General features: G+C 35.3%; 1 protein-coding gene across 1 annotated transcript in view; it reads right to left on the minus strand.

Annotated features, from left to right (window-relative positions):
• Positions 1-20,635, minus strand: part of LOC121429235 — a 29,929-nt gene extending 9,294 nt beyond the window's left edge. Inside the window, exons 1-9 of the mRNA XM_041626198.1 lie at positions 20,451-20,635; positions 13,467-13,587; positions 12,109-12,269; positions 10,132-10,264; positions 5,295-5,434; positions 3,342-3,471; positions 2,947-3,145; positions 1,258-1,403; positions 460-669 (exon numbers count right to left, since the gene is read on the minus strand). Of these exons, the coding sequence (XP_041482132.1) occupies positions 460-669; positions 1,258-1,403; positions 2,947-3,145; positions 3,342-3,471; positions 5,295-5,434; positions 10,132-10,264; positions 12,109-12,269; positions 13,467-13,587; positions 20,451-20,632 (1,422 nt within the window). The 5' untranslated portion in view covers positions 20,633-20,635. The remainder of the gene's footprint in view (positions 1-459; positions 670-1,257; positions 1,404-2,946; positions 3,146-3,341; positions 3,472-5,294; positions 5,435-10,131; positions 10,265-12,108; positions 12,270-13,466; positions 13,588-20,450) is intronic.
• Positions 20,636-26,328: the final 5,693 nt, after the last annotated feature.

Consider the following 26,328-nt stretch of genomic DNA (forward strand, 5'->3'; position numbering starts at 1 on the left):
GGATTTGTTGGATGAAGCAACCGTCAAGTCTTTTCATGGAACGCTCCCCAGGAGTTACCAATATGGGGAGAACGTTAATTCTCGAAGTTCACCAATATGGAACAATCTTCTAATGCTTTGAAGTTTGAAATAATATTTTGGTCGAGGCCTCTTCCTAACAGTATTCTCATTACCCCCCCCTACTGTTTGTTTTAAATCTGAATTTCCTTGGGGAAAGTAATTCGGACAGTTATTCGTCATGTTTTTAATTGGTCTATGGGTACATTTATTACAAAATACATCCAATATATCAGGGAATCTCTGGAGCAAAAAGACAATTTCAATCAATATTTCTTGTTCATGATCATAAATCAAAATATGCATGTAAACTTAATGCACATAAAAGAGGAATGGCTGTCTTGATAGACAACTTTTACGACTTCACCAGTGCTAGTTATTGACTACTTCTTCTTCAGATACCTTGTTAACTCGTCCAACGCTGGCAATTATTCTGGAGGCGTAAGATACGATATGCGGGGCGAGGTCCCAGGCTTTCAGACACCTGTCTATGTGTTTGACGAAGTGTTTGGCGTGATCAATGGAGAGACTTGCAAGAGTCATGAAGCACGTGGTTGAAAGCCCCGGATCACAAACATCTTCAAACATCAAGTCAATATGAGGTACGAAAAGCTAAAAATAAGAAAGAAAGAAAGAAAGGACAGCTAAAAATGCCAGGAGATTATTTCTGTCCTTCTGCGTGAGGGATTCCTTTCATCACAGGGCATGTGATGAAAGTCATTTTGTAATATTTTTCTTCAAAATCATGCAAATCGTTAATCTGTGAGCCAGTGAATTTCGAAGGCGGTGATGACCAAAACATTTTTTTTTCTAAAAGGCAATGGTTATTAATAATTTCCAAACCAATTAATATGTCTATTTTTCCATATCCTATCTTTTTTCCTAAGTAGTCTTTTTTCTTCATCTTTCTCGCTTTCCCAGATTTTCATCTCTTGCCTCTGGCTGTGATAATATTTAAGGGTTTTTTTAATGAACGCGGATAAGCGCGGCAGCCCGGTAAGATACAATAGTTTTGGGAGACCGGGTATGTTAAAAACAATTTGGCCCCCGGAATGGTATCGTTTCTAATCCGGCTGGGTCCGCACTTGCATAATTTTGTAACAACACATTATTTAAAAGATAACAATGTGTAATTCGAAAAAGATATCTATAATGATGACTTTCTTGAGTTCATTTGACGAAAGTATGTAATTTTCTTACTTCTGAGTTGTTCTTCGCTACGTCACCCAAAATCATGTAGAGAAACGTCTTGTCACGGCTTCCCATGCTTTCCATCTTCACGAAAATCCGGTCTATTCTGGTAAGGATCACTTCCGGTTTGTACTGGAATATACTTTTCAGTGACACTGTACCAAGAAATTAAACAAACTTGGTCTGAATACCACATTGGCGTTCATAATCTTCCGTTAGTGATTTTCACCAACTGTCAATTATATGCTTATAAATTCATGATATCTCAGTGGTTGGATTTTCATGCATAAAGACGAGGTACGGTCCAGCCGTGCTAGGGCCAACCGAGGATCTCGAGTAGAAGGCTCATGTGCCAACTATAAGAATGACGCCCATAAAATGGAATTGTATCCAGCTCTGCTGGATCCCCCAGTGGTGCTATTCGTAGTAGTAAACTTAATAGGAAGTCATTTTGCGCCTACTGTATTGTCGGGGGCAGTTATCATATTGCATGGTATTAGTTTTCCACTAACTGGCCTCTTTTGGTCACTTTTTTTTCTCAATGAATTCATGACAAGAATTGTCTGATGCCATTTCGCTGATCTATAACTAAACTTTACTCCATATTACACATTCCCCACCTTTCGTTTGAGGACGCGTACGCTTATTTAGAACGGTAGTTCATTTTGGAAGAGACTTTTGGGCCCGTCGTCATGGTTGTAAAACTCCGTCCTGTAATGCAAATTGTGTGACATGAGATTTTTTTTCGTTTCGCATCTGGAACGGAAACATTCAATCTGCGTTTCGTGTGCAAAATTCTGGTTGCTACTATGGTAACAGCGATATATCTGATTTAGGACGACTTTCCAAATCCAAATTTGGTTCCTCCTAGATGCATATCGTTTATATAGAAGGTGCAATCAAAAGAAAAAAACTCCGCAAATTTAGACGGCCTGTTGCATGCTGTGTACATGTCAACGCATGGGAAATGATTCGGCTTGAGAGGTGATCTGACTCATGGAATCAATTGCCAGTGATCCACAAATAATGCACATTAAATGCAATATCGATTCGATGGACTGTAATGATCTATATCTAAGCCTTAATTCGGTAAGTTTTTCCTTACTCAATATGTACTCGATTTGTTTGAAAAACCACTTTCTTATCCATGTCATAATCTACATTTCGCATGTCTCCAGCCAGCTGGAGTCATAGCCATGATACAGGTACAGTCCCGCCGCGAGCTTAGGCAGGCAAATGGCATGGCATGGCATGCTGGTATCGTATGAAAGAGCTTTGCACACGAAAAGCAAGATCTATAGGGCCTGTAACACAAGGCTTGGCAATGATTGTAAAACAGTTTTCTACGTTTGATTGTATCGACTGTAATGTATAATCAATCTAGAAATTCGAGTCTATGATTAATCGTTAACTTTTGAGTTACCCGACTCTAATCTCGCGTTGTAGAGATTTGCGAAAGGTGCCTATTAACTGTGTTAAGCAAAGACCACGAAGGAAGTACTTCCTCAAAAAGCAGTGAGCACCAGAATCGGTTGTCGAGCTTAACCGGAGTAATAGGAGCGCCTCAAAGTGGATACGTGCTCTGTACACAATATCCTATATTGTTATTATTATTAAAGGATGTATTTGAATCATGTTAAAAGTATATATATATATATATATATATATATACAATACAAAAAAGTAACAACTAATTACTTCCAACTGCTGTTCCTTCGCACTTATCGTCCAGATATGCATCTGCTATGTCATTCCCGTATGGAGCCAGCAGTTCCCCGTGATTGTGCTTAGACCCTATGGCATTCCCAGCCAGCTTTTCCAAGTCATCGACACCACAGGAGAGTGCATTCACCACGTATGGCAAAAGGTCCTTGAAGACCTTGACCTTTTCATTGTCCTAAAGAAAGTGTAAAGAACCAAAAAAAAAGAGTTTAGATTGGATCGAATAAAAGAAAGGCATAACTTTTAGTCGTTTTGAATTGGTCTATTACTATATACGGGATACCAAGTGGTATCATTAAAGTCTTGTCGTCATTTGAAAGGATCTTATAGACTTACAGTACCCTCAAATGAAAAGTCCTTAAAATACTTACGCTCGTGATGAAATTACTAATGATGCTACGTAGAATTTCTCCATGTAGAGATAGTGGGTCTCGCTCGCCTTCAAGCTCCTGGCTAAAGCAGAATTCCATGATACTTATCAGTTGAGGGACGCTCTCTTTCCTATATAAGTTTCATACAGAAATAGGTGGCATTTAGACAGGTATTGAGGTAACCATTAACCATCACTGCTTCTCTCCAGACTTTATACTCTTAGAAAAGGGTTCTTAGAGGGTTTGGAACCTTTAAAGGTTAACTTTAGATTCTAAAACTCCTTCAGCAGCCACTTTGGAAACTTTATTTATTTATTTTTTATAAAAAAACATTTAAAAAAAAAGCACCATTTTTTTTATAGTGCGTGAACATCTCAGTTTCCTATTACCTCTACTAGACGACAGAAATATTTAAATGTTGACATCCTCTCCCGGAATTCAACCTGCCATAAGGCCTATGTTGGCATGCATTTAATCATGTATATAGGCCTAGTATAAGGTCCTATTGTCTGTCTCACCCGAACGCAGTTCAGCAGAGACCTAATAATCACTGTTCCTGGTGGTCCGTTAACCTGTTACTATAGTAGTCCGTTAATCTGTTGGTCTGTTCGAAAATATCAAAATTTTTGTTCAACTTGCTCTCATTTATTTAATCTTTACATCAATTATGTTCAAACTTGGTACTTGATCCTTGGGTAATACCACATGTGATCCCATGGGGTAAAAAGTCATCTAGGGGTAAAAAAATCACATGATATGAGGTCATGTTCATTCTTTTTCGTTGTTGAAGTTTTTGTTTAACTTGTTCTCTCATTTATACTTTCCTGCATCAATTTGGATCAAACTTGGTTCAAATTGTCATGGGGGTAATGCCACATGTGTGTTGTTGAGGGTTACACAATTCCGAAGGTTCGTAATTCCGAAGATTCTTTATTCCGAAGGTTCGTAATTCCGAAACACGTAAATTGCATATACCTCGATGTTTGTTAATCCGAAAACGTAAAAGGGTTCGTTAATCCGAACATTTATGGCATTATTCCGAAGGTTTGTTAGTCCGAAAACGAAATAAGGTTCGTTAATCATTACAATTTCGGACTATAACGAACCATCGGAATTAAGAACCTCATTTCGTTTTCGGATTAACGAACCTTCGACATTACGAACCCCACTTTGTTTTCGGAAGAACGAACCTTCGGAAATACGAACCTTCGGAATAACAAACGTTCGGAATAATGAAGCTTCGGAATTACGAATGTATGCGGTGTTCAGGATGATGGATCAAATGTCATCTACATGTATAGGACAAAAAGTCAAGGTTTTGTTCAAATTGCTCTCATTTTTTTCTACATCAGTTATGTTCACACCTGTGTTACAAATGATCTTTGTGTAATACCACGCGTGTTTTGTTGAAGAGGATGGCGTCAAAGGTAGCTATTGGGGGTTTAAAAAAGTCAAGTTTACGTTCAAACTGCATTAATTTCTTTATTTCTGCATCAGTTGTGTTCGCACTTGATACAAATGATCTTTCGGTAATACTACATGCGTCTCTATGAGGATTATGGGCTCAAAGTGTCATCTGGGTCAAAAAGGTCTTGTCCAATCAAATTCAATGGTTTTTTCAACTTCCTCTCATTTCTTTATATCTGCTTCAATTGCGTTTAGACTCGGTACAAATGATATTTTGGTACTACTACACCTGTGTTAAAGATGATAAGATCAAAGGTCATCTAGGGATCAAAAGATTGCGTTGCATATTTTATTGATCCCGAAATCAGGCAAGACTCGTGGGGCGTGAACCACCTTGTTTTAGACACGTCCAAACTTTGTACCTATACAATATATCATCTACTTCTTCCCACCATCATCATTATCACCATCGATCATCATCATCACCACCATCATCATCCTCACCTTAACTTCGTTTTGCATTTCCAAGGAAATTCACAGTCTTACCCTGCATTTTTAAGCATATCATGATTCATAATGTAGTTCGTGACATCTTTGTGATCTCGGTTTTGTTCCAAGTCAATGACGTCCCCGCGCAGAAACTTGTCGAAAGCATCTAGAACATCCGGAATCAACTTTTCCTGGCCCTGTAATAAAGATAAGGATATCATAATGTATGGTGGTATGGATTATTTCCAATTACAGTAGTCTTATGCCAATTTGTCCAATTGCCAACTCGTCTTCATTCATTTTGTCCACCATCAGTTCGTCCACTATCCACATGTTACATAAGAGGGAATACAAAGGTTGATAGTGCTTGAAATGAAATATCTTGGATCCTAAATTTACCGATGTGGTACAAGGATCAGGGGCCTGTTGCATAAAAATTTTTACCTGAGAAAACTCTGGTAAAAACTGAAAACTAAGGTTAGTCTGATTTCTGCCATTGACTTTAGCACAGGGCAAAAACTCCGGTAAAAACAACCTGAGTTTTCTCAGGTAAAAAGTTTTATGCAACGGGCCTCAGATGGCAAGCCGTATTGATATATATTGTGATTTTGTGATATCACGAATTCGAATTACTGATATCACTAATTCGATTTAGTGATATCACTAATTCGATTTAGTGATATCACCAAATCGAATTAGTGATATCACTAATTCCCATATGTTTTTCACACAAATCCCTTTTTTGATATCAAGAAATAGAATTCGTGATATCACTAAATCGAATTAGTGATATCACTCAATCGAATTAGTGATATCACAAATTCGAATTTGTGATATCACTAAATGAATTTGTGATATCAAAAATTCGAATTAGTGATATCAGGAATTGAATTTGTGATATCACGAATTCTATTTCGTGATATCAAAAAAGGGGTTTGTGTAGTAAATGAATAGAAATTAGTGATATCACTAATTCGAATTTGTGATATCACAAAATGAATTTGTGATATCACTAAATCGAATTAGTGATATCACTAAATCGAATTAGTGATATCACTAAATCGAATTAGTGATATCACTAAATCGAATTAGTGATATCACTAAATCGAATATGTGATATCACTAATTCCAATTTTTGATATCACAAATTCATTTAGTGATATCACTAATACGATTTTGTGATATCAAAAATTCGAATTAGTGATATCACTAATTCGAATTAGTGATATCATTAATTTGATTTAGTGATATCACTAATTCGAATTAGTGATATCACAAAATGACAAAAGAAATTTAGCACTCATGTTGTGAAAGATATCGCTTTGATTTCGAGCTTTACCTCAATGCTAGAAGTCACGTGGTATTTTGAGCTTTACTTTAGTGCTAGAATTCACGTGGTATTTTGAGCTTTACTTTAGTGCTAGAATTCACGTGGTATTTTGAGCTTTACTTTAGTGCTAGAATTCACGTGGTATTTTGAGCTTTACTTTAGTGCTAGAATTCACGTGGTATTTTGAGCTTTACTTTAGTGCTAGAATTCACGTGGTATTTTGAGCTTTACTTTAGTGCTAGAATTCACGTGGTATTTTGAGCTTTACTTTAGTGCTAGAATTCACGTGGTATTTTGAGACCAGCGGCTACTCTTTCGAGGTTTACTTTCACTGCGTCCAACTTTACCTTCGCCAATACACGTTCATCGTTCAAAATCAGTGTTTCCACTTCTCGCAGAGTTCTACTCATTCTTGAGAGTACGCTGTCTGGTACCACATCATCATTGACATTAGCCGCCATATTACTCAAATTTGGAATTGTCCATAAAACATGAAGAGATAATTAATGATGGATTGGCACATGAAGATTGTGGCAACGTGAGTGTAGTTTAGCGAGAGTGTGTAGTAGACGCGATGTCGAAAAAATAATAATATTTAAAAACAACAAATTGGCAACATATCACGAAATGAATTACTGATATGTTGCCAATTTTTGCACAATTAGCGTTCCTTTTTTTGTCTAATGTGCCACTCAAAACTAAATTTCAACCAAAAAAGAAAGTATAAGTTGTTCATTTTTTGTAATAAAAAAACAAACCCCAAAATATCATACGTCAAAAGAGAATACTGAATGCTTACATAGAAATTGGCAACATATCCTTAATTTCATTCTTGATATGTTGCCAATCGATTTAAACGAATAAAGTGCAAAAAAAATCAGAACTGAATTATTGCACTAATGTAAAGGTTTAGATCACAGGTTATTTTTTGCATCAATGTAATAAATACCAAGTGAATTAAAACGCTAAACTAGCGATAGAAACAGAGCTGAATTTGAGCACTAAAGTAAAGCTCAAAATACCACGTGAATTCTAGCACTAAAGTAAAGCTCAAAATACCACGTGAATTCTAGCACTAAAGTAAAGCTCAAAATACCACGTGAATTCTAGCACTAAAGTAAAGCTCAAAATACCACGTGAATTCTAGCACTAAAGTAAAGCTCAAAATACCACGTGAATTCTAGCACTAAAGTAAAGCTCAAAATACCACGTGAATTCTAGCACTAAAGTAAAGCTCAAAATACCACGTGAATTCTAGCACTAAAGTAAAGCTCAAAATACCACGTGAATTCTAGCACTGAGGTAAAGTTCGAAATCAAAGCGATATCTTTCACAACATGAGTGCTAAATTTCTTTTGTCATTTTGTGATATCACTAATTCGAATTAGTGATATCACTAAATCAAATTAGTGATATCACTAATTCGAATTAGTGATATCACTAATTCGAATTTTTGATATCACAAATTCATTTAGTGATATCACAAATTCGAATTTGTGATATCACTAATTCGATTTAGTGATATCACTAATTCGATTTAGTGATATCACTAATTCGATTTAGTGATATCACAAATTCTATTTCTTGATATCAAAAAAGGGATTTGTGTGAAAAAACATATGGGAATTAGTGATATCACTAATTCGATTTGGTGATATCACTAAATCGAATTAGTGATATCACTAAATCGAATTAGTGATATCAGTAATTCGAATTCGTGATATCAGTAATTCGAATTTTGATATCACAAATTCATTTAGTGATATCACAAATTCGAATTTGTGATATCACTAATTCGATTTAGTGATATCACTAATTCGATTTAGTGATATCACAAATTCTATTTCTTGATATCAAAAAAGGGATTTGTGTGAAAAACATATGGGAATTAGTGATATCACTAATTCGATTTGGTGATATCACTAAATCGAATTAGTGATATCACTAAATCGAATTAGTGATATCAGTAATTCGAATTCGTGATATCAGTAATTCGAATTCGTGATATCACAAAATCACAATATATATCAATACGGCTTGCCATACGGGCCCCAGATTGATCAAAATTAATGAAGAAAATGTAACTGTGAGACTACACAACTATTTACAAATCTCACGAAATTACAATCTAGACGTGAATAGGTGAAACCTACATCGTCTTCGCTTAATGAATAGGCTATCTCTTATGAAAAATTTGAATGAAAACTTAGATTCTTTTGAAAAATACTGGTTAGGTTACACCATTTTTTTTTCTACAAATACAAAAAAAAGGTTTTGTTTATATTCATGTTTCTTTTACATGTATGTTCTCTCTCGTTCTGTTGTAATCATTAGGATTTTGACATTATTTTATTTAATTTTATATAAAAGAATATTAGTAGTCACCTTTTTTATTTGCTGTAAACACCCACTTTCTGAATGTTTTATATCCTACAATTAACTGGTCTTTCAAGAAAACATAAAACATTTTACGGGGGGGGGGGCAATGTTCGAAGGATCTCAATATCAAACTTAATCATGTGGCATTTATTGGTTTCATCTTCATCTCTTCGTAAAAATTGCATCCCTGGGGTCTGTTGCAGAAAGAGTTGCGTTTAAACGCAAGTCAAAAAATCAATCGCAAGTCAAAAAAATCAATCGCAAGTCAAAAAAATCAATCGCAAGTCAAAAAAATCAATCGCAAGTCCCAAATACGCGCTGTTGATTGGTCGAAAATCAAGTTGCGCATGATTTTTTTAGAGTTGCGATTGATTGCAACTCTTTCTGCAACGGGCCCTGGAAAAACAACTTTGGAAGCAATATGAAAAAGAGTGTCTAGATTTTCTTCGCATCAAATGCCTGACAAATCTGGGCCCCGTCTTACAAAGAGTTACGATAGATCCAATCTTCCTCAAATATTTGGAAATCCATCAATGTCATTTTTACTTCTTCAGGAAATTGTACAATGTCTTTGGTGCCGTGAAAAAACAGAACCACACTGAATTTTCAAGAAAACAATGAATGTATGAATATACATCATTTTCTAGAAAAAAAAATGGAATAAAAATTTGTTTTTAAATGCTGATGTTGCTGGCTCTCCATAGTTGTGACTGATTGATTGATTCGATCGTAACTCTTTGTAAGACGCGGCCCTGGTAAACAGTTGCTCTGTTTCCTCCGAGTGTTCGCTTGAATTACAAAAATTGATATGACACCGATTTTCAGAGTAACACTTCCAGGCAAAAAGACTAATTCGGTGAAAGCTACTAAAAGGAACAACAACAACAATATAATTATGTGCATGGTTCTGAAAATAAATCTTATTACATACACAGGGGAAAATGTTTGAAATGTTATACAACGCTGTTTACTATCATGAACCTTACAGTAGTTGCTTTAAAAAACAGTTTAAAAAAGTGTTCAAAACCTTATGCAACAAATTTTAACTTTTAATAATTATTATCGATATGTATTAAGCATGTTTGTTAAACTTAAACAGCTGTTACAAGGTTCATGAAGTAAATAACGTTTTATGAATTAATTAAACCTCATTTTACTGTGTAATATTAATTTGTCTTTATTTACCTCCCACGTCAGATCGCGTGTGCTGCTGGTAATAGCGATGGCAACGGCAATGTGCATATCTGAACTGCTCCTTATGGCTGATGATAAAAGCCTTATAAAGGAGGGCGCCATTTTCTTGATGATCTTGTCACGACTGGAATCCATTGAAGTGAAGATGTTGGAAAAGTAAAGAGAATGGAAAGAATAAAGGACAACGTAAATGACGCAGGACGCGTTCAAGAACAGAGAAAATGTATTATCAAACGCCCTTCATGACAATGAACAACCAGGAAGTCTTTGTCGAACATTAGTGAATAAAAACTCTGGGCAACATTTTTGCTGTTCCGGTTCACCAAGATTCGACAAAGACCTGCCATTTGACTACCGTTTTCTGTGTTCTTGTCGTGGAAGAGAAAACTCCCTTGTAGTACAATGAGACAAACTGTCGAGGGGAAGCAGCATGAGGGATGGGCAACTTAAAAATAAATACAAGACTAAAAATGAATGATAAAAAAATTTAACAATAAGATGCGAGTGTGCAAAGGAAGCGAGGAAAGTTTTGACCTTTTTTCTACATAAAATCTACTTTAATGACAAAGATTGCCGATTTTGCCGATTCTAAATATCTTCATTTTATTTTATTTTCACCATTGGTGTTATGACCTGGATGGGGTTGGGAGGTTTGGGGAGGAAGACCTGTGGGTTATGGCTATTAAGTTAGCCTTTTCCATACACAGGCAGCCTCTCCAACTCTCATCTAGGTCTTATTTTCTTTATCATGTACAAGTTTGATTGATCTCGTCTCTGATCTGTTTGTATTCTTTGTTTTTTGAATGCCAAATAAAATAATGATAATAATAAAAAAGTAAAATAACTTTTGACATAATTATTCTGAAAATAATATTACATTTCACACTTTGCTTTCCCATTCGCCTTTTTTGGGAGTGTAGTGCCCAAAGCCCCCGATCAATATAGCAATAAAAGTTATAAATATCAGGATTACTCTAGGCAGTTTGAAAATAATCCCTAATTAAAAACTTTTTCTTTTAAATGTGGTAAAAGACCCCACATTTCATTGATTTTTCCCCCGGAATTCACTCTCCTGAACTAAGCCGACAAAATAGCCCCCCCCCCCTCTATTCGGGAAGGTTAATGCGTTACAAATGAATGTTAGAGGGCAGGGCGGGGCGAGGATTGCATAAGCAACGAACTGGGGAGCGTTTCACTAAAGGACTCATCGGACATTTCATCCTACAAGTCCGGTTTTATCCAGACAGTTACCATAGTAACAGTGCTTCGATCTCAGCCAATCAAAGCAAAGTTGTCAGATCCGACAACTTATCGGACATTAATGTATAACATGTTGTTGAAACGCTCCTAAGCTTTATACAAAACACCTGTTCCTCCATAATATGGAAGCTTAAAATGCCACCCAGATATGTTCATATAATTATTTCGTCATGCCTACATGTCTTAGAGAAAAGGATAAGATGACGAGATCTCGGATCTCGTCGTGTCTACATCCCGTGGGAGAGATGATCACATTACAAGATCTTGGATCTCGTCATGTCTACATCTTATATTTGATCATCTCTTCTAAAAGATGTAGACATGACGAGATCCGAGATCTTGCCATCTGAACATCTCTTCTATAAGATGTAGACATGACGAGATAAACAAAATCTTGTCATCAGATCATCTGTCACACGGGATGTCGACATGACGAGATCAGAGATCTCGCCAACTTATCCTTTACCTAAGAGATGTAGACATGACGAGATGATTATATGAACATCAGGGGCCGTTGCATAAAACTTTTTACCTGAGAAAACTCAGGTTGTTTTTACCGGAGTTTATGCCCTGTGTTAAAGTCAATGGCAGAAACCAGACTAACCTTAGTTTTCAGATTTTACCAGAGTTTTCTCAGGTAAAAAGTTTTATGCAACGGGCCCCAGGATGGGGCTTTTAAGCTTCCATAGTTCGATCTTTCATACTCACTTGCACGCTTTGATCATTTCCTCGACGGCATACTTGAGGGCACCTCCCGAGTTGGCCCAAGACACATGCTTCTCTTCAGCTTCCTTCTCGCTTTCAGTCGGTGCCCATTCGATAGGCTCTTCCAAGAATTCAATCATCTGCTCCAAGGCATCCTCATGACCCTAAAACACCAATAATTCTTAGCGTGTAATAAAATATATTTGAAAAAATCAATGATATATATATATTGAGGCCTATGCATGCAGTATTTTTTCTAGCGCTAGAAGTACGATTCTAAACGTTGTTCATTAATTTACATGTTTTCCTTTATTTTTAATTAATTTATTTATTTGTTTTTTCGTTTATATTAATTGATGATTCATTCGTTTATTCATATATTCTATTTTTGCATATATTTGTATTTCTTTATGTATTCATTTTATTATAGTCATTCATCTGCATATATATTCGTTTATAATGCTATAATAATACGGGGGCTGATATCATCATTTCCAAACGTAAAAGGAGGCTGCACTCTACATTGAGCTCCGCTTTTTTTAGCCTTCTTCTCCATTCCCAACCTGTTTGTAGGATATATCACACTAATTCATGAAATAACAAAACTCTTTTCATGTTCAAAAGATTATCCAAAACTTACTTTCTTGACAGATTATGATTATTTTCCTTCAATATGTATTTTAAGTTGATGTATTTGCATTTAAGTTGATGACCTAGTCAAAATCTATGTTTAGTGTGTTCATGTGTGGTTCGATGTGGTTGGGTGTGTGTGTGGGGGGTGTTTGTAATAGTTTTTCCATTCTATTGTTAGCATCTTAACCTTATTATACATTTTTTCTCTCTCTCCTTTGTATCTTGTAGATTAGTATATCCTATGGTTTGTGTTAATAATCGTAAGTATTCCAGGGCCCTACCCACAAGCTTTTTTTGCTTTTAAAGGGGTCCTAAAACCAATTCGTATATGCTATAGTCTAATTGATGTATGTTTATGTACTCATTTACGTTGTATGTACATCTATTTTGATTATGATGTGATTATTTTTGTTTTGAATAAATAAACTTGAAACTTGAAACATATAGAGATTTGCTGTATTGTGTTTATTACTTATTTCAAGTTGTGTATGCGAAACTAAACATATTGTAACCGCTGGACATGGGAACACACGAAATGAAATGATAGTACTCTTCTTATTTCTTAAATATTTTTATAATTTTTTTTTTCAGTTAATCCCTTGTAAAACTTATAGTGCAAGGCCATGGTAGTATTCAATCGTCCACATAGGCCTGTGATAGGTATCCACAGGAAAAAATAGCGAAATTTGAAAAAAAAAGTTTGATATTAATTAGTGTTTTGTCCTTACCTTCCATTTTACCACAAATTTCTCTCTAAATATCGGCCTTGCCTTTTCGTAGTATATCTCCTTCTTTTTCCTCATGTATTCGATGCATAGCTCAATCATGATTTTCTCGTGCTTGTTTTTCCTGTGGGTGAAAAATCAGAACCGTTCATTCCTCAGATTTATATTTTTTATCAATTTTAAACTTTTGCATTTCACTCTTATAACTGTGATATAAGATTGTTTTATTGGCTACCACAAGCAGACAGGATTATTAGTATTTTTTAAATCATGATTAGTTTTAGTTATTAGTATTTCCTATATGGCGATTGTTGCAATTCATGATTATGAACCATGGAAATAAATGTTGTCGCGGCATCATATTTTGCCCCCACTGATACATTTGTTGAGTATTCTATTTTATTTAGTAATTCATGCCCGCCTCCCCGCTCACGTCTCCCTCCAGCTCTCTCGTTCCCTTTCCTTCTCTTTTTCTTTTCTCTGCCTTTCCTTCGTATTGTTTTTTATATTGTACTTTTTTTCTTTAGGCGTATTCTGCCACAAGCCTCAGCTTTTAGGGTATACGCCTTCTTATTTATTTAAACCCAACATGTACTTATTTATATTCTTCATATAACAAATTGATTTTTGTATGAATTAATGTTTACGAAAAAATGTAATGAAATGAAAGAAAATAAATGTTTATTTGAATAGAATTGAATAAATGAGATAACCCTGTGGATATGTTCCTGACGAGTGCCCAATGGACAAAAATTGGTAATCCTCAGTTTTCTTGGTGTTTCTTTTCACTTATTTTATTTCAGCATTTTCCATTTAAGCAGAAACATCTTAATGTAGATAAAACATTAGGTCATGCAGATTTGACATAATTTTCGTTTCAAAAATGGAAAATAGATTCATTTAAGAACTCTATTGATATATTTTCATAAATCACCTCTTCATTGATCAGTCATTATAAACAATGGTAATAAACATAAAACCCAATTTATCGGTTCTTATCGAACACGATACAGGGTGACAATAACATATTATACAACATAGATGTGAACATAAACATGAACTTGTAAAATAAAAAAAACATAAGCATAAACATGCTTTGACATTCTAATAGATAACTATTTATTTATTAGAAGATATTTATACAGGTACAAGAGATCAGCAAAAATGACCTGATGAAAACAGAATTATATATATATATATATATATATATATATATATATATATATATATATATATATATATATATATATAGTGTGTGTGTGAAAGAAATGGATGAAGAGAACAATAGGCGTATTAGTCCGGCAGCCCAGGAGGTTTATTCAACCGAAAGCCGGACAAGCAAATGACCCCATAGCTGGATGGCATGGACCTTGAAGTTTACAAAAATGCATTGCTGCCGGGTTCTATGCGTGGTCTTCCCTCCGAAATGACGTAATATATGACGTCACTACAAAATGGCCCTATTTCACAATTTTTCAGACATTGTACACATATCATGAAGTCAAGGGAGAATATCTCAGCCAAATCATGCTTGTTTTGTATGAAACTTTCACAATGTATTGTTCGAGTAGTGCACAAGAGATATGCAAAATTTCACGAACAGAAATTATTGTTTACATATGCAAATTACGTAATGAAATTTGCATATCATTAGTTTTGGAGATTTCTCGCATAAAAAATTGTCAAAAATCGATTTAGAAATTTATTTTCTTTTGTAGTGTACTTTATTTGATATTTTTTCTCTCAAGCATAATATCATTGTCTTCATCTATATCTCTACTTTAAGAAAATATATAACAGTAATTGAAAAAGACATTATAGACTGTGATTTCAGCCCCCTTTCCAATATGGTGCGCACGTAGAAATCGTGCGTTTTTGGCCTATTTTCACCATATGGCTGACGTGTGCGAACGATATGCCTACTTTATTGATGTTTCCTGCATTTTGCATGATATTAAATCTTCCAAACAACATATTTTCTTCTTCATTATGTCTCTGGTGATCAATCAATGATTTCAGCAAAAATTGATTGCCCACTGGGCAGTCTATAGGCTACGTTTTCAGCCTAGTTTTCAACAACGAACCTATACAATGTAAGACTGCATCGTTGTAGTCGAGTCGGATAAGAGGTTCCTGTACATGTGTACCATCAAAATATTGATAACTGTCTCGTTAATGAATCTTGATGTTCCCTTCCCAAAATCGTGTCCAACGGGGTTCAAAATTGATATCTTTGGCGGCCCTCTTGGACTTTTTTAAAATGAAAATCAATTATTTTCATATTTTATTGCACAGAGTCTGACAATGGGACAATCTTTTAATCAATACGCATTTCTCTATGATTGGGATAGTAGAAATCGATTTAATTCGTTTTCTGATGATATATTTTGAAATAAAATTTATCCCGAAATGGGCATGATTTGGGTCAAAAATTTGCATGTGCATTGATATCTATCTGTTCAATCATTAAACATCAACAACTATTTCAAAATATCAGCATTCGACACGAAAGAGGATATAATATACCGATAATACTGTAACGCTTCATGACAATATGTATGTCTTTATTTGCTTAGTTAAAGGGCAAATACCATTATTACCAATTTATTGGAAAATATGCCACTTTGGAGCCCATATTAAGGTAAAAAACGTTTCTGATATGGAATAAAGCCACTTTCATTCTTTTTAAACTACATGGAGATAAGAAGGGTAGAGTTTCCTCTATCTGCTACTAGCATACTGAGCATACCCCTTCAGGGAGCGTAGAAATCACCCACCCTTTTTCATATTTTACCTATTTGTGGGAAAATATGCTTTTTCAAGCCCCCATTGAGGCAAAAAGTGTTGCTGCTATGTAGTACGGCCACTTTCATTGTTTTTAAACTATGTGGAGACAAGAGTAGAGTTTTCTCTATCTGCTACAAAAAAGGTGTGCTGTTACAGCAAAGCCTACTCCCTCTGAGGACTGCTAAAGTTACCCGATAATTATACGTATTTTGCCCATTAATGGGAAAATATTGCCCATTTGGGCAAAAATTGCTTCTGCTATTTAGTAAAACCACGTTTATTATTTTTAAACTACATGTATATGGAGACGAAAGAGTAGAGTTTCTTCTATCTGCTACATATAAAGAGGTGTTGGCATATTGGAACATACTCCCCTTGGGGGGTCGCCAAATTCACCTAACCTTTTTTCCATATTTACCTATTTATGGGAAAATATGCTATTTTCGAGCCCCCATTGAGGCAAAAGGTGTTTTTGCTATGTGGTAAAACAACTCTTATTGCTTTTTAGCTATATGGAGACGAAAGAGTAGAGTTTCCTCTATCTGCTACATATAAGAGGTGTTGACATATTGGAACATACTCCCCTTGGGGGGTCGCCAAATTCACCTAACCTTTTTCCATATTTACCTATTTATGGGAAAATATGCTATTTTCGAGCCCCCATTGAGGCAAAAGGTGTTTCTGCTATGTAGTAAAACTACTCTTATTGCTTTTAAACTATATGGAGACAAAAGAGTAAAGTTTCCTCTATCTGCTACATATAAGGAAGTGCTGGTACCATAAAGCCTACCCCCTTTAGAACTGCCAAAGTTACCCGCCCCTTTTACGTAATTTGCAAAATCATGGGAAAATATGCTATTTTCGAGCCCCCATTGTGGCAAAAGGTGTTTCTGCTATGTAGTAAAACTACTCTTATTGCTTTTAAACTATATGGAGACGAAAGAGTAGAGTTTCTTCTATCTGCTACATATAAAGAGGTGTTGGCATATTGGAACATACCCCCCTTAGGGTGTCACCAAAATCACCTACCCTATTTCATATTTTAATTATTTATGGAAAAATATGCTATTTTCGAGCCCCCATTGAGGCAAAAGGTGTTTCTGCTATGTAGTAAAACTACTCTTATTGCTTTTAAACTATATGGAGACGAAAGAGTAGAGTTTCCTCTATCTGCTACATATAAAGAGGAGTTGGCATATTGGAACATACCCCCCTTAGGGTGTCACCAAAATCACCTACCCTATTTCATATTTTAATTATTTATGGAAAAATATGCTATTTTCGAGCCCCCATTGAGGCAAAAGGTGTTTCTGCTATGTAGTAAAACTACTCTTATTGCTTTTAAACTATATGGAGACGAAAGAGTAGAGTTTCCTCTATCTGCTACATATAAAGAGGTGTTGGCATATTGGAACATACCTCCCTTGGGGGGTCGCCAAATTCAACTACCCTATTTCATATTCTAACTATTTATGGGAAAATATGCTATTTTCGAGCCCCCATTGAGGCAAAAGGTGTTTCTGCTATGTAGTAAAACTACTCTTATTGCTTTTAAACTATATGGAGACAAAAGAGTAGAGTTTCCTCTATCTGCTACATATAAAGAGGTGCTGGTACCATAAAGCCTACTCCCTTTTGGAACTGCTAAAGTTACCCGCCCCTTTTACGTAATTTGCAAAATCATGGGAAAATGTGCTATTTTCGAGCACCCATTGAGGCAAAAGGTGCTTTTGCTATGTAGTAAAACTACTCTTATTGCTTTTAAACTATATGGAGACGAAAGAGTAAAGTTTCCTCTATCTGCTGCCTATAAAGAGGTGTTGGCATATTGGAACATACCCCCCTTATGGGGTCGCCGAAATCACCTACCCTTTTTCCATACTTTACCTGTTTATGGGAAAATGTGCTATTTTCGAGCCCCCATTCAGGCAAAAAGCGTTTCTGCTATATGGTGAAGCCAGTTTCATTCTTTTGAAACTACATGGAATTAAAGGAGTAGACTTTCTTCAATCTGCTGCTAATATTAAGTGGTTGCACAGCAAAGTCTATCCCCTCCGGGGGTTCCGAAAGTCACCCACCACTTTTCCATATTTTTTCCAATATGGGGAAAATCTGCCAATCTTGGAGCCTCTGAAGAAGGTAGCAGTCGATGTACCGCACTTTTTTTTTACATGTAGCTGATAGAAAAAATGCCTCTTCTTTTATTTCAAAGTGGTTTCCAAAATCAAAGCTAGCTTTACTATATAGCAGAAATGCCCTTTTGTCTGAATGGGGGCTCAAACATTGCATTTTTTTACAATAAAGAATGAAAATAGACATATGTAACTGATAAAGAAGATCCTACTTTGTCATCTTTATGTGGTTACAAAACAAAAACAAGGGCTTTACCGCAAGGCAGAAACACTGTTTGCCTCAAAATGCCTAATTTTCCGAGAAACTGGCAAGATACGAAAAAAAGATTGGGTGACTTTGGCAGTCCCCTGAGGGTTAGGCTTTGCTATGCCCCAATTTCTTTATATGTAGCTGATATAGAAAAGTGATTTAAAGGAAAAAATTACATACTCAAAACAAAATGTTACCACATTGGGGGCTCCGAAAAGCACGATATCATAATAGTCAAGCTATGGATAATGGTATGGTACTGTATGTAACATTTTACTGGTTCTTGTGGGACTATGCTTTAAGGTGCCCGAGAGTAATTGCATGCAAAATGAAAATGTAGAGCAATGCCTCGAACTTCTATCTTTTTCAAGAGATTTAATTATCATAAAAATTGCTTTGTGTAGAAAATGCCTTTTACCCTCATACACATGATACAAGTAATACATACCTTTCTATCGATCGCTAAGTACGTTATTTTCTGCATGTTAGGCACATCAACAAAGGCGACCGGATGCAAGATGAAACAGATAGATGTCAATGCACATGACCATTTTGGTTCAAAATTTTTGATGAATTCTTTTTTTTAATATATTAACCGGATTATTCAGAAAACAATTTCAACCGATTTCTACTATCCAAATCCTAGTGAAATGCGTATTGATTTAAAATTTCCCATTGTCAGACTTTGTGCAATAAAATATGAAAATAATTGATTTTCATTAAAAATGTCCAAGAGGGCCGCCAAAGATATCAATTTTGAACTCCGTTGGACACGATTTTGGGAAGGGAACATCAAGATTCATTAACTAGACACTTTAGGCAAATACCAAAACATTGAGTGAAAAATGTTTTGATGGTACATAGAAACCCCCTTTTCCGACTCGACTACAACGATGCAGTCATACATGGTATAGGTTCGTTGTTGAAAACTAGGCTGAAAACGTAGCCTATAGACTGCCCAGTGGGCAATCAATTTTTGCTGAAATCATTGACTGATCACCAGAGACATAATGAAGAAGAAAATATGTTGTTTGGAAGATTTAATATCATGCAAAATGCAGGAAACATCAATAAAGTAGGCATATCGTTCGCACACGTCAGCCATATGGTGAAAATAGGCCAAAAACGCACGATTTCTACGTGCGCACCATATTGGAAAGGGGGCTGAAATCACAGTCTATAATGTCTTTTTCAATTACTGTTATATATTTTCTTAAAGTAGAGATATAGATGAAGACAATGATATTATGCTTGAGAGAAAAAATATCAAATAAAGTACACTACAAAAGAAAATAAATTTCTAAATCGATTTTTGACAATTTTTTATGCGAGAAATCTCCAAAACTAATGATATGCAAATTTCATTACGTAATTTGCATATGTAAACAATAATTTCTGTTCGTGAAATTTTGCATATCTCTTGTGCACTACTCGAACAATACATTGTGAAAGTTTCATACAAAACAAGCATGATTTGGCTGAGATATTCTCCCTTGACTTCATGATATGTGTACAATGTCTGAAAAATGGTGAAATAGGGCCATTTTGTAGTGACGTCATATATTACGTCATTTCGGAGGGAAGACCACGCATAGAACCCGGCAGCAATGCATTTTTGTAAACTTCAAGGTCCATGCCATCCAGCTATGGGGTCATTTGCTTGTCCGGCTTTCGGTTGAATAAACCTCCTTGGCTGCCGGACTATATATATATATACACACATCACTGTATATCATCATCATCACATCAAAAAGGCGAAGAAATTTTAAACATTCACGTTACTTTCGTCATGGTCTATGCTTTCGTATACTGACTTACGCTGCCTTGACTCGGTCGATCACAGCGTCCCTGAGTTCCAACCGGCATTCCTTCAGGATTGCGCTGTCATCTTTCTTGATTTCTTCAAGTATCTGGGGGAGATACGTTGCTGGATCCACTGATTTGTCCTGGATCTGTTTCTTCAACTCTTCAAATTGTTTAGGGGTTTTAGGCCTACCCATATTTCACTCTAAAAGAAAAGTATTACATAACGATCCTAAAGGTATAAATGAAATTAAAGTTATTGTTATGGGTCAAGTCCACCTCAGAAAAATGTTGATTTGAATCAATAGAGAAATATCAGACAAGCACAATGCTGAAAATTTCATCAAAATCGGATGTAAAATAAGAAAGTTATGACATTTCAAAGTTTCGCTTATTTTCAACAAAATAGTTATATGAACGAGCCAGTTACATCCAAATGAGAAAGTCGATGACGTCACTCACTCACTATTTCTTTTGTTTTTTATTGTTTGAATTATACAATATTTCAATTTTTACGAATTTGATGATTAGGACCTCATTGCATAAAGCACAAAATGTTAAAATAATGGAATTCCACGTGTTCAGGGAGGAATGAAACTTCATTTCACATGACAATGACGAGAAAATAAAAATATTTCATATAATAAAATACAAAAGAAATAGTGAGTGGGTGATGTCATCAGCTCTCTCATCTGGATGTAACTGGCTCGTTCACATAACTATTTTGTTGAAAATAAACGAAACTTTAAAATGCCATAACTTTCCTATTTTACATCCGATTTTGATGAAATTTTCAGTGTTATGCTTGTTGAATTTTTCTCTTTTTATTCAAATCAAGTTTTTGTTGGGGTGGACTTGTCCTTTAAAGAAAAAAGTAAAATTATCACAATCATGCAATGCCATATAGTGAGCGACCCACGAAGGGGATAGGGGGTGGGCACATATACCCACCCCCCCTCCCCCCCCTCAGTTGGAACCACTGCCCTCCCCTAAGTGCCGCCATTTTCCTTTGTACTCCGCACGCCCCCTCCACCTCCAAATTTAAAAACCTTGGCGCCGCAACTGTCCCTGACGCAATTGTAGTGTCTCATGCGCCAAAACCCTACCCACTTTTAATCGATACTGATTCCTTTTTGATGGCTTTCCGGGCATGATTATGTCCTGGCAATTTTTTTGTCTTGTACACACAAAAAAATAAGTTATCAAAAATTATCTTATTTTTAGTATTGGGTGCTATGTTTTGTAAACAATAACTAAATACCGATATGGGCTAATTTGCTAAAGCAATAGGTTTACATTAAAACTATATCATCCGTGTGCAATAAGAAAGATAACATGCTTTATTGTAATACATAAACACGCAACAGAATAGTGTTACGAAATTCAAATTACCGTTGACAGTTCCATGGAGCATATTGCCAATATAATATTCCATTAACACATATCAGTGTAATCACTATTATTATAAAATGATAACAATGATAATGATAATAATAATAATGATAATAGTAATAATAATAATAATTATTATTATTTATTCATTTTGTAATATTTCCTCGTCTACCTCATCCCACATCCATATCGATAGAACGGTGAGTTATACATATATATACTACAGGGGCCGCAGAACGGTTTACAAAGTGGGGGTGGGGGGCGGACCATGCCAAAAATCACAATCATAATCATTTTTACGTTATTGTACACGGTTTTGGAAAAAAGTGGGGGCTGAAGCACTCCATTCCCCCCCCCGCTTCCGCGGCCATCTATGTTTAACCACCCTATCACTAAACAACCCCCTTGTTATACATTCTGTACTAAATAGTTATTCATTCTCTATCTCTTTCCTTTCCTTTCCTTTCTATACATTCTTCTCTATGTTAAACCACCCCTATCATTAAACAACCCCTTGTCTACCGACCCGCAAACAGCGTCGCTTGTCATAGCAACGCATAAATATTAGCCTACTCTCAAATATGAAATTGATTGTGCCAGATACACTTGAACGTGAATACAATGACATACCCATCCAGCCTAATTCAATACTGTTACATGCATGCACAACTCCTCATAAAGGGAAATATATAAAGATCACCAGTGTACGACTATATATATGCATAGATTTCATGAAATAGATAAAGTGATAAATTTCATGCACATAATTTATATCAACAAAAGTGTCTGAATATTATATGGAATCAGGTGATACTAATAGAAATGATTATCATGCTGTTTCTGCACCTTTGAAGTGTGGCATTCTGTAATAGTGTGAGGTGATATTTATTAAAAAGCTAATACTTGTACTTGTATTCCCAAAATCAGTAGGCCTTTTATGGAAACCTCTTGCCATGTAGGCCTATACATGAACGACATCTTATAATATGTATGGGGGTAATGTTACATTTTTTATATCTCATGACGGGCATATAATACAATTTGATTTCACACTTTGTAGAGATGAATACAAGATGGGCTATATACCTTTAGATTTGAATGGACGCTAACAGATTTTTGTATTTATGTTTATTTATATGTTTACGAAGTATGTAGAAATTTGTGAAATGGAAGAAAATAATTGTTTATTTGAATTGAAAAAAATGTATATACATATTTTTTACAGCCTGCACGGGGATACTGCTACACTATATTGACTTTCTAAATACAGACAAAAGGGCCTAATTGACTTTCGATAATCTAACTGCTAACTGCTAAAAGTCAAATTAAAAAGGCTACGTACTGGGCAGCTTTTTTGTTACGGAGCCCCTTGATTTGTATTATAAAGTCTGACGTCTGATGATGTAAATTTGTGACATTAATATTTCATTGACTCAATTGAAAGGAATAGTAATACAAGCCAATTATTTCTCAATGTGTAATAAATCATACCGAAGTACATATTTATATTTATATTTAAGAGCTTAAATAATTTATCTTCCGACTTTTTTAATGAAAATTTTAAATTAGTATCCGAAAAACATAACGTAAATACAAGATCCGCCTCCAATCTACTACTCGATGTCCCAAAATGCAATACTGAATACTATAAATGCTCATTCATTATTTCCTCAATATCAATGTTCAATTCCTTGCCCCTTCATTTAAAAACCCTATCCACACTCTCTAGTTTTAAAAAAAGAACTGAAATCATATATAATGTCCAGCAAATGTTAAAATGTCAATGATTCTTGTACCACAAATATTTTAGTGATTTAATTTTTCATGCCTTTCTGTCTTCTAATAATTATGTATGATTTATATGTTTTTACCTTGTTTTACATTGTATGTTTTACCACTTGTATATACATGTACTGTTTTTATGCTTTTAGGGCCCCTTTTGATACCAGCTTTTGCTGAAAGGGCACCCTATTGAAATATTGTTTAATAAATAAATAATAAATAAATAATAAATAAATGTATAAGGCTTAGGCCTATTATAGTATATCCATAACGTTTTCCATTATAGGCCTACTGTACTAATACACGTATATGAATACTCACTGCATAAGACTATCTCACAGATGTAATTAGAATATCATCTCCTCAGAATTGCATTGTGTTACAGACTCCGGTTATTCCTTGATTTAATCCTGTATAGGCGCTTGCAGTTCACCATATGAAGCCTTTTACCATTCCAAGAACATGGAGAATCAAAAGATAAATAGAATGCATAAGCCACATGTATATACGATGTAGTAGGTATTAGTACATTTGCGTTAATCAATACGATCGTGATGTGAAATAGTTCGTCATTCGCCAATAGAAAGGCAAACTGATCAAATAAATACTGTATTTCAGAGAAAATGGAGGCCTACAAGACAATGAACGATTGAGTACTCAACGTTCTGTTGCCATGGTACACTGAAGCTTTTCTGTGTACACATACGACACATACTAAAATCCGCCATAGAAAGCATCCCACTTCTGATGTGCGCAGTCGAAGCTTAGCGCGCGATACATACTATACACGTTCAAATATCGAATGAAAAAGGTTAATGCCTTAAAACCCCAACACAAATACTAAAAGCTACCGATGGGGGGGGGGGGGGCATTGACAATACAATTGGACCCTAATTAATTAGCCTATACTGAAACACGTACATATACTTTGAACTCTGGACACTCTAAACATTTTCCTTCATATACTTTATTTTCCAACTATCGTCAATAATGCCCAAATTATTTATTTCCACGAAAAGGTGATCGTATACAATATGTAATTTTCTTGTATCAATTGCTTAAAAGATATACAATTTTTTTTTATACCTGTTCCCCTTCAAGTGAAAGCCCGTTTAATGAGGCTGTGAAAAAAATCTTATCTATTTTTACGAAAGGGCGAAGTGTACATTATATTACTTTCTTTTATCAATGGCTTAAAAAAGGTATACAAATTTTACCAGATTTTTTTGGCAATAGATACCAGTTCCCCTTCTATTTTAAGTCCGTTTAATGAGGCGGTGGAAAAAAAACTTTTTTTAATAGCATTTTATGTTCAAGCATGATGTTGATCTTTTTAAGCCCGGAATATTGCAACCACCACCCACCCCCCCCCCCCCGCCCTGTGATAAGATTGGCATGGAATCGACCTTTAGATATATTTTCATTCTTTATTATTTCGTTCATGTATTCTCCCACTCCGGTCACCAATTTTGTAGAAATGTTTTCACATCTTCCTCTCGTCTAGTATTCACCCCCCTGGCACAGATGGTAAGGCCATACCCCCCCAAAAAAAAAAACCAGACAAACAAATCATGACCAAGAACAAAGATAAGGGAAATAAAGGAGGATGAAATAAGACTATATTTATAAATATTATGTCAAATCTATCGCAAAAATAGATTTTTATTCTCGCTCGCTATACTAGCAGCTTTTTGAGTAACATTACCCTATACGGCATTTCTGGCCCCCCTCAAAATTTCTGACTCATTACGCTACTGCTCTCTCCCACTCATTCCTCAATCCATCTTCCGTCCTTTCCCCTTCTATCTCCCATCCATTCGTCATCTCTCCCCCGTCAAGTTGTCCATCTCTCTCCCACCCCCGTTCCTCATCCCATCCTTTCTTCGCCCATTTCTCTCCCCATCTTCCTCTCTCTCAATGCCTATCACATCTCTCTCCCACCCTTCCTTCCTCCTCTTCAACCCTACCAACCCACCCCCCATCTCTCCTCCCTACCTACATGTACATCCCATTCCGTTGCATTTCTCCAGATATTCAAATCTATTCAACCCCCAACAAAAATGAAGAAAACGTAAACAACTCGAGAAAATTTCTCTTAATGTTTAATTAATTTACAAACAGACTTGAACTAGCAACTAACCTACCACACATCTGAGGGTACATGCTCAATATTTTGTTGTGGTATTAAAGATAAATAAAAGAAGCAATTTCCATTTTCTGATAAAATCAAGGTCATTAGAAAAAACAATTGTAACATTGTAGTTTTGTGAATGTACAGCACATGAATTATGTATCAAATTACATTAATTTTACAATCTACATGATCTCTTTAAAAAAAAAACATGTTTACCTAAAGGTAAAAAAAAACTCACACATACATTGCACATAATCGATTTAGTTGTAAAAATGTACTAAGTTGTTTTGGAACTGGTAACCATAATTAATTGCATACATGCCTTGACATAAATAAATATTATGCATGGTCATTGAATAATATAACCATGTGCTTCTCATAACTATGAATACTTCATAAACATGAGTACTGTGCTTCAAAATACATTTGACATTAGGCAAGACAATTATTCCATGGCCGACCACTTAATTCTGTAATATGGTAACTCTGCATAAAAGCTTATATTCCAGAGGTCAAAACAATTGCTTTACTCGAAGCATCATTTCAGAACAGAATATGCAAGATGTGTCTCTTTTACATCTTGAA

Source organism: Lytechinus variegatus, chromosome 15 (genome assembly GCF_018143015.1).
Source record: "Lytechinus variegatus isolate NC3 chromosome 15, Lvar_3.0, whole genome shotgun sequence".
NCBI lineage: Eukaryota > Metazoa > Echinodermata > Echinoidea > Temnopleuroida > Toxopneustidae > Lytechinus > Lytechinus variegatus.